Below are 14,551 nucleotides of genomic sequence, written 5' to 3'. Positions count from 1 at the left end.
AGCATTCATTCTTTTATTAATCTTTTCCACTGTTTTTATCTCCTCAGTTGCATGAAACGTAAACTTTGAGGACTGTTGAGTTAGATGCTCAGTAGTAATAACATACCCAAGTTTACAGAATTTGGGGTATGTTTTTTTATGCAGCTTTCTGAGGCGCACAGCCACGAGGGATTTAAGACAGGTGGAGGAGTATGTTACACCAGTTTGCAGCTTTTAAAACCGACTCCCTGCCCCATCCAAAGGCTGCAGAGCGGCTGTGCCCACACCTCCCTCCGCCTCCCTGCCCGCCCCTGACATGGCCGCCTGACCCGCTTCCAAGATGGCCGCCGCGGCGCCGGAAGCGGGTCGCTCTGCCCGCCGGCGGGCCCGCTCTCGATGGCGGCGGCGGGCCCGGGCATCTCTATGGCAGCGGCGGCCGCGCTGCCGGGCGGGCGGGCCGCGGGGGCGGGCGGCGGCAGGATGCCCCTGGCTTCCTACTGCTTCCTCCGGGCTGTGGGGAAGGGCAGCTACGGGGAGGTGAGCCTGGTGCGGCACCAGCAGGACAGCAAGCAGGTAGCGAGGGGCTGGGCGCAGGGGGGAGGCCTGGGCTGAGGGCACCGGCCGCGGCCCGGTCCGGGGGAGCCCCTGGGCCCTGGCGGGTGGCCCTGCCCGCAGCCCCGGGCCCTGGGGTCGGTGCAGCTGCAGCCACGGGGGCTGGGCTTGCAGTCGAGGTATTCCTGTTCTCCTCCCTTGTCTATGAAGACTGCTATGAAAGGTGTGGAGAAGGCTCTTCCCCCACGCCCGTTAATCTCGGGAAAAGCCCAATCAACAGACCCCAGTCCTCCGAAATCCTCACTTTTAAAAATAATTAAATAAAAATGGTTGTTTATTTTTGTTTCTTTGTTTCTTTTTTCCTCCCCTTGTTTTGGGGAGAAAAACCTAGCTTTGGGAGTCCTTTGGGTGGCAGGAAAATGCAGCCTGCTCTTTGTAGCGTGAAGCAGAAAAGCTTGTCTTTGGTTTCTTGTTGCTGCTCGTGGGGTCTCTTTAAGACATGCACGTGTGGTGGAGATAAAAATGATAGGAATGATGTAAAATCAGCTTCTGGTATTGACTTTTGCTGGGGTCAGCTCTGCTGGAGGAAGACAGGCCTGGAGTTTGCTGTATCAGCTGGTGCAGAACCTGGCCAGCTGCTGGTTCTGCTGGAGTTGAAGTGCAAGAATTTTGTTGTTTGCCTTTTTGTTGGAAATTTGAAAAAACGTGCCCTGCCTGGCCAAAGCAGATGTGTTTGATAGAAAATGCAAAAGGATAAGTAAATGGGGATGCAAAACATCTGCAGAGCAGTACTGCAGAAACCTTGCATGAGAGCCTTATGCGGAGGATTTGGCCAGAGGTGATGGGAGAGGCATTTTGTGCCCTGCAGTGTTCAGAGACTGTGTCCTTTCCCAAGGAAGGCAGGGAAAGGCGAATCCTGATGACCTGTGTGTTGGGTAGCAGTGATGGCAGCACTTGTTCTCTCCAGGCCAGTCGCCACAGTGTTGAGTCCAATGTCCACATAGGGTTGTCAACCTTGTCCTCCTAAAAGCAAACAGTGCATTGGGGTGACTTTCAACCATATACAGGTCCTTGGATTTCCCCCCTTTGATCATGGGTGTTGGCAGGAGTCTTGCTTCCTTACTGTTGTTATTTTATCTTAAGAATAGCCAGTTGAATTCTGTCCCTGACATCCATTGTAATTTTTTGCATACTTTCTTGAATGTTATTATATTTTAAAAGCTAGTATCAAAATAGCCTGCTTTGAGAGTAAATGTGATGCACAAACAGCTATTTCAGGCTTAAGAAATTATTGATAGATACACATTTAAAATGAGAGGGGTGAAAAAGATATAAAGTTGAACATTAGTCAAAACAAGGCAAACCACCACAACATTCCTGTGCAGAGTTTTATTCAGGCAGGTGACTAGAATAGCCACACTTCTTCCCTTTTTATGGCTTAGTGGTAGAAATGATGAATAACTGGGAGGCAAATTGCAGCCTCCACACAGAATAATGTGTGGCCATTGCAAATACTGTATTTTCTTTAGATTTGGGGAGTTTCCCAAGGCTTCTGTGTAGTTACTTTTCATGTCTCATGATCTGTCTTGCAATTTCTTTTACAGTATGTCATCAAAAAGTTAAACCTTAAAAACGCCTCCAACCGGGAGAGGAAAGCAGCAGAACAAGAGGCACAGTTGTTGTCCCAGTTGAAACACCCAAACATAGTCACCTACAGAGAGTCCTGGCAGGGGGAGGATGGCCTCTTATATATTGTTATGGGCTTCTGCGAGGGGGGAGATCTGTACCACAAACTTAAAGAGCAGAAGGGCAAACTTTTGCCCGAGAATCAGGTGGTGGAGTGGTTTGTCCAGATTGCCATGGCACTGCAGGTAAATTAAAGTATAACTTTGTCACCTTCAGATATACATTTAATTTGGCTTTTTCTGCATTTAAAAATTGTCATTAAACTGCAGACTTTGAATTCCAGTTTGGCTGGGTTAGCATCTAAATGGTTATTAGTACATTAAAAATGTTCATAAGTCATTGCAGTCAAATTAACTACTGTTGGTAAGAAATTGCTATCATGTTTTATGTCTACACCTCAGTATCTCAGTAGACAGTGGTAACCTCCAGGGTGTTTACAGTTCTAGCCTGAAATGCTTCTCTGGTTTGAAAGTTTAGATTAAATTTGCAAAATGTAGATTTTAAAAAAATCAACACAGATTATTTCAGGAGTATTTTGTGTTCTGTAGTTTTGCTGGTGTTTTTAAATGGTAAAGTTAGACTACTAGTTCATCACTTCTATTACATCTTACCTGACTGTTGAAATTTAGTAATTGGAGATTATAAAACTTGAAAGACAGTTTTTATAGTAATAAATACCACATATAAATACTAACACTAAGAAATAAGCAATTGGACAGAAATTTGATCTTAAAGCTGCCTGTTGGGATCAGACATGCACAAGTCTACAGTACTGCCTGTTCCTGTTTATTATAAGACTAATTTTCTTCCCTGTTTAAACAAAGCTTACGTTTTCCACTGAAAGTTTAAGACTAAGAAATGATTGTCAAGAAATGGAGGCAGCAGAAAGTGAGCTAAAGTCTGAGTCTTAACTTGATGTATTTATTTCCTTGTTTCTGCTGGCTGGTTAGAGCCACACAGGGACATTTTGCTGAAGCAGCACTGGGTCTTGGGTTTGTGCCTATATCATGGAATCATTAAGGTTGGAAGGGATCCTAAAGATCATAAAGTTCCAATCCCCCTGCCATGAGCAGGGAACCCAGTCATTCGTAACGTTAATTCCCTAATATGTCTTTAGGAGGGGCACTCCTGACTTTGACAGCAATGAATTTTATCTTTTCTGTGCTTGTTTCCCTCTTTGACTTGTGTGATGTGATTTTACTTTTCAGTGTAGAAAAAACAGTTAGGAGTTACTTAACTCTGTGTTGTTTTTTTCTGCAGTATTTACATGAAAAACATATTTTGCACAGAGATCTTAAAACTCAAAATGTTTTTCTGACACGAACAAATATAATTAAAGTGGGAGACCTGGGAATAGCCAGAGTGTTGGAGAACCAATACGACATGGCCAGCACTCTCATTGGCACACCATACTACATGAGCCCTGAACTCTTTTCTAACAAACCCTACAACTACAAGGTATGTTCATGCAAATGTCATTTCTGTTTCACTAAGCAATTCATTTTGTTTGAGAACTTTACAGTCTTATCTATTGTTTTTAATTTCTTACTGCTTCCAACTCCTTGTAATGTCCCCAGAGACCAAACAAAAAAAATAGGGGAGAGATTTGTAGCAACCTTTATTTCTGGAACTATGTTTGCGGCTGTAAGAGGGAATTCATAGCACAGAAATTTTAAGTAGAGAAATAAGCAATGTTGCTGTGAAATTAAAATATAACAAAGAAAGCAAACGTGGTCTTGCACACCTGTTCAGCTCGTGCTGCAAACCACACACACTGTAAATATGAGTGTCTACAGTGAGCAGGAGCTGAGGGGAAACTGTTCTTCCCGTAAAATTCCAAAGGTTGTACTTCACCAGTTAGAGCCAATATTGTATTTTAAAAGCAAACAAAACCCCTACAAACAGCAACTTCCTACACTTGTCTTCAGAAAAATCTGGTGATATTTGGAACAAAATAATTCAATTGATGAAAATTAAGTTTGCAATGGAGTTTGATCTTAATTAGTTTACTGTGACTAGAGGCCTCTTAGAAAGCAGGTGGCTAAGTCTGGAGATAAAACTTCTACAAGTCAAAAAATTCTCAAGACTTTTTTTCTCTTTTTCAGTCTGATGTTTGGGCATTAGGCTGCTGTGTTTATGAAATGGCTACACTGAAACATGCCTTTAATGCTAGAGACATGAACTCTTTGGTTTATCGAATTATTGAAGGAAAGGTAAAAACTGCTACTTTTTTTTGTTTATGGTTGGATTTTCTGTCTAGAACTTGAGATCATCTTTTCCAATCAGAAATACTGCATGGAGTTAAACATGTATTTTTCATGTTATATGTATCATTGTATATATTGCAAGTCTGGTATTTCTTGGCAGTATATGATGTAATATTGGGCCCAGGGAGTTACTAATTTGTAAATATTGCTGGAGTTTCTAGTTACTCTTTTGTGTAACTGGTTCTGAGGTTTCTTATTTTCTTAATTTGCTTCTGGTGTAAATACTGTGCAATAAATTGAATCACTATTCATGCAATGCCACCTTCTTATTAGGTAAGACTGGCTTATTTAATTATGTGTATTGTTTTGACATAAAATCGTAGAATCATAGAATGGTTTGGGTGGGAAGGGACCTTTAAGATCATCTCATTCCAACCCCCCTGCGTGTGCAGGGACACCTCCCAGTAGACCAGGTTGCTCAGAGCCCCATCCAGCTTGGTCTTGAACACTTTCATGAAGGGGGCAGCTGCAACCTTCCTGGGCAACCTGTTCCAGTGAAGCTAGTATGGATTTTTTTTTATTTTTTTTTTTATATAAGGCCTATTCACAGAACTGTAACTGTTGATATTAATAAAAAATTGCAGTTTTCAAACAAAACACTTAGAATATCCATATTCTATTGAGCATTTGGATAACTTTTACTATATGAGCAGTGGGACTATTTTTTATGCAAAGTATGTAGCTGAATATAACTCTTATGCATAAATAACCTAGTAGTAGCCTCTACTGACAAACATGTTAAATAATACCAGACTTCCCTTTCCTTTTCCAGTTGCCACCCATGCCACAGGATTACAGCCCACAGTTGGTAGAAATAATACGAACTATGCTCAGTAAGAAACCTGAGGAAAGACCTAGTGTGAAAACCATCCTGAGGCAGCCATACATCAAGCACCAAATCTCTTTGTTTTTGGAAGCCACAAAGGCGTAAGATACTTTCATTTGAGTGATTCTGTGCAAAATATTCATGTTACTGTGGTCTTTGTTTTACAACTTTTCCTATTTTTGATGTAGCAGGATAAAATAGTTCTGTTATGTGCTGTTACAAAGCATATGAAGATAAAAGTTTATTTGGATTCTTTAAGAACTAGGAGGGAATTAGAATGGAAACTAGTATTTTCTACAAATATATAATAAACCTGTGCAATTATTAGAATTGCACAACTTATTCAGAGAGAGAGGAAATAAAGTAGCACCTGTATTTTCGAGGAAGTGAGAGGAATTATGCATCTTTCCATATGGTTCTGTGAGGCCATTGATCAGCTGAGAGTTAAAACACCAAGTTCTTTTGATATTCACTGATAGGATAATCTTTCTGTGTCAGATTTAGTCAATTATTTTACTGCTTCCAGATAGGACTGATCTTAGTGCTATGCAGAACAAGTGTACATTGCTGGCAGAGTCTAAATGGTGTTTTAAAGCTCCTTTTATAGAGGTGAAAATCAGTATGTTGTTCACGGTCTGTAAAAAAAGTTCAGGATCTTATATTTTCCGTATGTAAGCTGTGTTGTGGAGTCGATTTTTTAATTAGTATAATATAAAGAAAATATCTTGGGGTCATGCTGATGTTGATTGAATTAGTAACTTTTCTTTTCTTTACAGGAAAGCAGCCAGAAGTCATAAGAAAACAGTGAATGCTAAACCTAAAGATCCTTGTTCTGTGGTCTCAGTAAAGAGTGAATCTCATAGCAGGAATGTTACACACCAAAACCACTCCCTTGAGCAAGCCAGGAAATACAAAGTTGTGAGATACATGTTTTTTCTTTTCACAAGCAAAACAAAACCCACTTGCTTTTTTTAGAGGCAAAGGTCAGTTTTTGTAAGGAGTGCCTTGAGCACTCATGAGAACATAGATCAGATTCCTAACAATGTGCAAAATTCCTATTAAGGAAGGAATTGTGTTTAGGCAAGAGTGGAAGTAAATAAACAGCTGTGGATCAGTAAGACTAAGTGCAGTGTCTTAACTATAAGGAGTTAACTAAAGAACATCCTTTTTTTGTTTCTGGGTCACTGTGAATTTACTCGTGGAGTATTTGAGGTAAAATATTTTTTCAAATATTTAATTACAAGTGATAATAGTTTTAAAATATGTTTTTGACTGGAAAAAACTTCTTATAGTTACAGCCAAAAATTGTTTGTTGTTGGAATTCTTTCCAGTGGTTAGAACAAATCTTTTGTAATGGTCAATATGAACTTTTCAATGCTAAATTGAGTGTATATGGCTCTTAATCTGTAATTTGCCATGATTCCATTGCAGTTTATGCACTCTGGTATGTTAATTATTTTCCTTAGGTGCTTAGAATATTCTTTCATATGTGCATAATACCTAAAAAGTAATTATTTTTTTAATTTTCCTTTTAATTGTAGAATGAAGAAGATTGCATCATCAAACACAAAGCCACCAAATTTTGTCCCTCAGAGAAAGCAGCGATTGATTTGGAAAGAAAACCAAGCAATAATGATTTGAACAACTTGGGAGGCTCCTTAGCTACAGTTAGTGATGTGAATATTGATATCTTGCCATCTGAAAGGAGGAACTATGCAAGTGAGAAGTATGGCAGTGAGCATATTCCAGAGAATAATAAAGCAAAGCATTTAAATGCTCCAGAGAATTCTAAAATAACATCCTGTAAGCCACCAATTAAAGAAGATGGACTGCAGCAAAGAGCAAAGCAAGCTTTTAAAGCTGAAAATGTTGAGTCTAAACAGTCTTCTGTTGATACTGTAGAAGATGGTGACACTTTGAAACTCTTGCAGCCTCTATCAAAAGACCAAAAGCAAACTGACTTGGTAATGCATTTATGCTTGCTTGAAATAAACTTTGAAACTGAGTTAACTAATGGCCAGCTCTTAAAATTCAGAGAGCTACTGCACATGTTGTTCTGTCAAAGTAGGATGCAGCTGAGTTATTATTGAGATGGTGAAGTAGTTTTAGGCTTGTGTCTAGATGATGCAAATTCTGTTTTTACAGGGAAGAAGAAATTTATTTTCCAGCTGAGAAGAGAGCTTGTAAGGATAGGTTTGTAACTTCTTTGATCCATGTTCTAAATGAGCCTGGCTAATCTTGAGTTGGTCCTAATTTGGGTGGAGGGCATTTTAGTCTACAGTGAGATGTTTGTACATACTTTTCTAATGAGAAATGGTCTATTGCAGAGCTTGGATTCTACAGAAAAGCTGCTAGAACCATTTGTTCCTGTTGTAATTCAAGTAAGTGTCCTTCTTTGAAGCTTTAGTAGCTTAAAAATGCTGGCTACAGTGGGTATTTTTTCTAACTGTCTTATCAACTGAAGTTTTATTGTGGTTGTGACTGTGATATGTCAAGGTGGATGCAGTCCAAATAGTAGAGTGACCTGTGTTGACACTTAAAAAGGTGTGTGTATGTGTAAATCTGGAAATGTCTACATTTTAAAATAATACTTTTACTTGTTAGGATGATGTCTGTCACAGAGCTTCAGGAGATGCTCAGGAAAAAATGACCCCCCATTTGCTGCCTCATAGTGAACCCTCTGTCTCACGGCAGCAATGGCAGAAGAAAAGAGAGCTGGCTGAAGTTTGCTCAGAAAAGGTGCAGATACTAAAAAATAATGATCCTCTTTCCTTTAAGACTCCTGCATTTTTTACTTTTTGAAAATGTATTTTTTTAAAAAAGGGTGGGTGTTTTGTTTCAGTTCTTGTTTCATGTGTATCTGTCTCACTTTGTTGGTAACAAAATGCAGAGCACTCAAGATGTCCTTTTGAAGCTGTCTGTGTGAATCTTCAAAAACCTCAGTGACCCTCACAGGTGTGAGGTGGGTGTGCTGGTGGGCACAAGTAAAACACAGGGAACTGTGGGCTTTGCCCTCCCTGTGCTACCATCTTTCCTACTGGCAGTTTCCATCAGGACATCTCACTGTTTGTGACTACAAAACACATAGCAGTACTTTTCCTGGCTACTCGTGGTGGGTAGTAGATTACTGCTTCTTTGGAAGAGACGTGTGTAGTGGCTGCCCTGAGCTTATGAGTGCAAAGTCTAGGAAGAAAATCTTGATGTGCACATAAGATAAGGCTCCTGTCAGTGCTTCCACACTGAGCAGAGAGATTTATTTGGGGGAAGGTGCCAGCTGTACAAGGATGAAGAGGATGATCAGTGACTGATATCCTGTTTTTTCTTGGGTTTTGCTATTCGAGGGTGGGGACAGTTGTTGTAAAGGCATTGGCTGAAAAATAGTCTGGGAGGAGAGAGACAAGGTATAGGGATGGACAGAAGGGAAGTGGATGCAAGCAGAGGTGTGAAGAGGGAGAAATGAAGCTGGGATATGTAAAGAGGTTACAGCAGGATTCAAAATGTCTGGCATCCAGCCTTACCATGCGAGGTTGTATTCTAGATTGCAAAGTGCTTTAACTTTTAATAAAAAAGGTATACATTCTTGCTCAATTCTCTTTCAAGGTCAGAACAGTTGCTCCTCGGCCATTACCTTTTCCTTCTGATGTGGACACAAAGATAGCACAAAGGTGTGCAGAGCAGCATGGTGCTGAAGCCTCTGAAGCTGTAAATGGTGCCAAAACTAGTCAAGCTGCCTTTTCAAAGGTTAGTGCAGAATACTGTGTCAGCTTATTTTTGTCACTTGTTCCTTCTGAGCAGTTTGTTCTCTGTGTGTATGTGCATGGAATAAAGAGAAGTGTAGTGGCTTCCTTCTGAATGGAAGTTCTATCACACTTCTGGTCAGTGTGGATTAAGGAACTGCCTTGCTGAAACATGGAGTTCAGAAGCTCCTTTTCCAGAGTTCATTACTCTCATTGACCAAGACCATTTTGTAAGAAGTAATTCAGTATTTGTTAGAGGATCAGAAGTTCTACTCTAAAAACTGTCTCTTTCTTGTCAGTTGAAAAGGAATTTTTGCTTTACAGGTGGTTAGATCAAAGAAGCCATTATGACAACTGGTAATTAATAACACTGAACTTCTTTTGCAGGAGCGGCCCTTGTCAGCCAGAGAACGAAGGAGGCTCAAACAGTCACAGGAGGAGATGTTCCCTGCTGGTAACTTTTATGCTTGCATTTTAACATTTTACGTACAATTAAGGGAATAACTTCTTTGTGAAGAAATTGTAACTCCTTGTCTGTTCTTCACTGCTGACTTCAGAAAGATGCACTAAGTCTAGTTCTGTGGAAAACGGGAGTTCCTGTTAACCTGTCTGTATTTTTCTGCTTCTTAGTCAGTTATGTTCAATTGTGTTTAGTGGTGACAACTTGTCTTTGCAATGTCCATGAATTGCAGAATATGCACATTTCAAATAGAGGCTTCAGTGTTTTCTCTTAGCAGACTGCCTACCTGCCTGTCTTCTGCCAGGTGATAGACTTTTTCTTGCATGTGCATGAAACTGATTCAAAATACATGCAGCTAAGTTGTAAATATTGTAAAAATGTCATCCTTCTAGTGATTCCAGCAAGACGAACGCCAAGCAGTGCAGTAGTTGAAGCAAAATCACATGTGGAAAATCCTGTAAAAGTTGCTCAGTCCTTGCCAGATCCTAGTATTGCTCAGGTAAACTGGGGTCATCTGCTTTTGAAATATTTAAATGCAGGCACAATTGGGGAAGAAAGTGATATTAACAAAAAATAACATCTGTGTGTGGAAGAAGCTCTCAATCAATAAGAATGTCCAGTTCTCTGTAAATATTGATTTTATAAGTCTTAGATTAGAATACAGATCTCTAATCCACGTTTTTGTTTGGCCAGACCAGTTTAACATTCCAGGCTCCCTGTGCATTTTCAGTCCACTTGTCAGAGATGAAAACTCTGAATCTCTTACTGATTGTTGTGGGCTCTCTACATCACAATGTTTCTTTTATTTTGGAAGTGAAAAAGATTCTCCTGAACTATGCTTTATTACAGATCAATAGCCTGCTTTAAATTTCTAGTAATACCACACTGCCTTTAGCCAGGTAAATCTAATTTAGCTTTGATAGTGCTGTTTGAACATTTTAATTTTCGTGTTTTTAATCTGTAGTCAAGTGTGTACATTTATGTGCTGGCAATAAGGAATAGTTGCCAGAAGAAAAGTGAATAGTTTTCTTCCTTGTCTAATTAGAAAGTCTTTTTGCAAAAACTTCATCTGCATTCACAATTACATGAGGTTTGTACACACCAGCTGTATGTAGCTAGTGATGTTTTTGCAGATCATGCACTGAACACGAGACTGTAGAGACACAAGTGGTTAAAATCTCTGTGTATTTTGGGGAATGCTGGGAACTTACTGATCTGATAAAAGTTTATTTAAATATTATTTTAAATGTGTATTAAAGGCCAATAGATGGGCTAAGGGTAATAATATCATTGGCAGAGAACTGACACAGATACCTGATTTAATTGTTTTTATTAGAGGCACTTATTGAAGCATTTGTAGTGGTTAACACTGCATGATGGAGAGGTAATGCATTTTGTAGAATGAGTTGATGATTTCTGTATATTAGCTTGGTTTTAAAACCAAAGATTACACTTTTTAAATACTATCAAGCTGAGTCTGTGAAAATATGCTTGTTGGAAGTGTTTCTTTCATGTAAGAACAGTAACTGATGTCATACTGCTAAAGTACTTTCAGCTACTAGAATTTTTGTCTTTTATTCCTTCTTCACTTAGAGAAAGGGGGAGGCCTATTGCCTGTCTGATGATGAGTTAAGCTCTTCCACAAGCTCCACAGATAAGTCAGATGGTGATTCCAAGGACAGGTAAGAATTTTGTTTAATACTGTGCAAGAGTGTTCAAGGCTATATTGCACCTTGACCTGGAGTGGGGAAGAAGAATGGCAAGAATTGCTTTCACATTTTATTGCTACATAGTGAGTGAGTGGAGAAGCATGTGATGGATAAAGAAAACTAACTCCATTTAATTGGTGTCTTTCTGTGACTATAAACATTCCATGCAGGAGTTTCTGGGGCATGTGATTGTGTACCTCTGTTTTTTGGTCAACTGTAGCCTCCAGTTGACAAAAACTGGAAACCAGCCCTCCAGCATCCAAGGACTTAGACTGTCAGGATGCATTAAAAGCATGAGTTAAAAGGTCCCAATATGCTTCCTTGCATAGGAAGGCTGAATTTATGTCTAATTTTGTCAATGAAAGCAACTTCCCCAAAAACATTCTGTGTTGCATTCCCACAGATGCAGCTACACAGGTAGTCAATAGGATTGTGAATTGTTGCTAGGTGAATGGGCTCTGAGCCTTTGTTAGAGGAAATGTTGCTATTGATAAAACTGCAGCACAAGAATCAATTTAACATGGAATACTTAGCAGGACCTCCCTGAACTTACTGCAAGTCCTCTGAATGCAAGGTGGGAGCTGCATCATGGATGGTGGCTGAATTATGTGTTACTTCTCCTGTACCAGGAAAAGCAGCATGAATGAAATGAATGACTTGGTGCAGCTCATGACAAGGACCTTGAAAATGGACTCTAAGGAGAACTCTGAATACAGTGTAACCTCAGCTCCAGAGTTTAAACTGCATAGAAAATACCGAGACACTTTGATTTTGCATGGAAAATCACCTGATGAATCAGAGGAATTAAAATTTGAAGAGATTTCTTCAGGTCTGTTGCTGTGTTATTGCTTTAAATGTATGGTATGAATGTCGAAGGTACAAATTTCAGTGGTATTTTATTTTTTCTGTCAGATTTTCTCACTCTGAAATATTATGTAGTGATATCCTCCAGCTATTTACTTACTACCATTTGGGATGACAGGGCTACTTCATTTCTAAGCTGAACCTACTTTAATTACACCAGATATTTTATTTTCAGAAGGTGATCCATTCTGTGAATGGAGTGTTGATGATTTCAGAGGTTGAAAGAGCAAGCTAGTGTTCTCAGTTCAGTTCCTAATGGAGGCCTCCCCTAATCAAATTACTGTCTCTTGTTGGCAGCTTCAGCTGAGGAACAAAAGATCGAAAGGCTGTTAAGACAAACAGGCAGATGGCAGAAATGATGCCATTAGTGTTTTACAGTGATTGAACTTCTTTTTTTACTTTTGATGTAAGTACAAATTATTAAAATATTTGTGTGGTGGTGCAGTATTAGAGAATAGTACTTACCTTTCAAATGGTATTTGTAATACAGTATTCAGAAACCACCTGAAACAACCAGCAGAGATCAACATTCCATGCAATGGTTCAGCTGGAATTCTGTGGCAATACAACGTTGTCTGATGATACTCTTCTGCATAGGGTATGAAAATTGACTATACTGAAAGTAATTATTAGTGCATTGATCTTTTTTTTTTCTTTCTTTTTTTTTTTTTTAATAGATATGTTACCAGTTCCTGACAAGATTAGGAGAATGATTGAAATCCTGAGATCTGATGTGGTGCAAGGACTGGGGGTGAAACTTCTGGAGAAGGCATACAGCATCATGGAAGAAGATGATGAAGTGAAAAGAGAGGTGAATGTCTTTCATATTAAAATTGTTCAATTTTTTATAAACCTAGATATATCAGCAGGATCTTTACTTCTCTCCCCCCTCTCTTTTTGATACTGTTACAGTAGTGCAAACCTTGATTCCAAAAAGTGTTTACACAGTCATTGGCAGGGCAGGGCCTAAGCATGTTATGGTTTTCAGTCTAAGAAGTCTGACTTTGAATGTGGATTATGTTCAACTACAAATTATTCAGGAAGTGCAGGAGTTTTAGAACTGTACCGTGGTCCCTGAGTCCAAGGACTATGGACAGGATGCAAATAACTTTGTGGTATTTCTCCAGTAAAACTTAATTCGAACTGTAATTTTTTGCCTTCACATTACTTTGCCTAGTGCCCCTTATGTCCAAAGTTTAATGTTTATTTCTAATAGAGGTGAGTGAGCAACACCTCCAGCTCATTTGATTAAAATCTTGGTTGCAAATAAAATACTGCATGGTTAAGTGTATCCTGTGAAGATCTGATTTATATTTTAAATTGTTGGGTGGGTTTTGGAACTCTCTTTTCTTCAGACAACAAAGACACTTCCCTTTTTCTTCCCTCCCATCTATGTTGAACTTCACATGCTGCTTCCAGTTAAGTGCTTTGGTTTTTTGTTGTTGCTTTTTTCAGTAATTTTGGTGGGGTTTTTTTGTGTGTCCTAAACAGCTGCAGCTGCGGGAGCATATGGGAGACAAGTATGCAAGTTACGGTGCCAAGGCACGCCACCTGAAATTTCTTGAAGAAAATGTGAAGTTCTGACCACAGCTTTTTCCTCAAAGAAAAGGACTGGTTTATAGTTCATTTGAGAGACTGGACCAGCTTACAAAGCACGTTTATCCATTGACCTTCTTTGTTGGAATAAGGAGGTGGACTTGCAAAAAAAACGTTACAGTTTGTAGTAATATTTTTCATGTTAAAATGTGAATGAGGCTATCACTTTCTCAGAAGAGAAACTGGTTAGTTTAGTTTTTATTCTCTTAATGAAACTTTTTAAAGTTGCTTTTTATAGATTCAAAGAGGGATGGATACCAAGTTTTGTATACAAATGAGTGTCAAAAATAGATGTTTGAATTTGTCATAGCGAGGTTTTTGGTACGGTTGTATACTGATGATGGTAACAAATCTATGGCAAGGTTATGGTGTGATAGGCTATAAGCTATTGCATCAAATAGTGAACATTCAGCAGGCAGAAACAATTACTAACTTGTGTAGCACTAAAAGCCTTCCAGGTTCTTAAAATTGCCAAGGGAAGGTGCTCAAGGAGTGGCTGTACTGCCTTTAAACAGAGCCTTTGCTTTTGTGTCTTACTGCTAAGGCAGTCACCAAGGTGGTGGAAAGTATTTGGTAACTGAATAAAATAAGTCTGAAAACGTTGGAAAGGACCACAGCCATGGTTACCATGGTCCCAGCTGGAGAAATCCCTTTGCCTTACAAATACTAATTCCTTCTAGCAATGAAAGTGCCCAAGACCACGGTCACTCAGAGAAATAGGTGTCTTAGCTATTCCCTTGCTCTGCATCGAGACTGTGCTGCTGCACATGCTCAGACATTGTCATGTACTATCACTACAGAAAAAGCATACATTCTTTTTAAGGGATAAAGAAGTCAAAAGATAATTGAATTTGTAAAATAAAACTTTAAATGCA

At 39.3% G+C, this 14,551-nt stretch overlaps 1 protein-coding gene across 2 annotated transcripts in view; it reads left to right on the top strand.

Annotated features, from left to right (window-relative positions):
- Positions 1 to 14,551, top strand: part of NEK4 (NIMA related kinase 4) — a 19,476-nt gene extending 4,925 nt beyond the window's left edge. Inside the window, exons 1-16 of one of the 2 annotated variants that reach the window (XM_051627214.1) lie at positions 106 to 552; positions 2,136 to 2,402; positions 3,478 to 3,675; positions 4,323 to 4,430; positions 5,257 to 5,411; positions 6,087 to 6,228; positions 6,852 to 7,274; positions 7,638 to 7,691; positions 7,915 to 8,049; positions 8,911 to 9,051; positions 9,435 to 9,501; positions 9,900 to 10,006; positions 11,101 to 11,189; positions 11,846 to 12,045; positions 12,758 to 12,891; positions 13,572 to 14,551. In XM_051627214.1, coding sequence (XP_051483174.1) covers positions 376 to 552; positions 2,136 to 2,402; positions 3,478 to 3,675; positions 4,323 to 4,430; positions 5,257 to 5,411; positions 6,087 to 6,228; positions 6,852 to 7,274; positions 7,638 to 7,691; positions 7,915 to 8,049; positions 8,911 to 9,051; positions 9,435 to 9,501; positions 9,900 to 10,006; positions 11,101 to 11,189; positions 11,846 to 12,045; positions 12,758 to 12,891; positions 13,572 to 13,664 — 2,490 coding nt within the window. In that variant the 5' untranslated portion in view covers positions 106 to 375 and the 3' untranslated portion in view covers positions 13,665 to 14,551. Of the gene's footprint in view, positions 1 to 105; positions 553 to 2,135; positions 2,403 to 3,477; positions 3,676 to 4,322; positions 4,431 to 5,256; positions 5,412 to 6,086; positions 6,229 to 6,851; positions 7,275 to 7,637; positions 7,692 to 7,914; positions 8,050 to 8,910; positions 9,052 to 9,434; positions 9,502 to 9,899; positions 10,007 to 11,100; positions 11,190 to 11,845; positions 12,046 to 12,757; positions 12,892 to 13,571 lie in introns of those variants that run through there. The other variant, XM_051627215.1, reaches the window with a different exon arrangement.

The sequence above is a fragment of the Apus apus genome, chromosome 9, assembly GCF_020740795.1.
Source record: "Apus apus isolate bApuApu2 chromosome 9, bApuApu2.pri.cur, whole genome shotgun sequence".
NCBI classification, from domain to species: Eukaryota; Metazoa; Chordata; class Aves; order Apodiformes; family Apodidae; genus Apus; species Apus apus.
The sequence above is the reverse complement of the archived record's forward strand: the minus strand, read 5'-3'. Positions and strand labels throughout refer to the sequence as shown.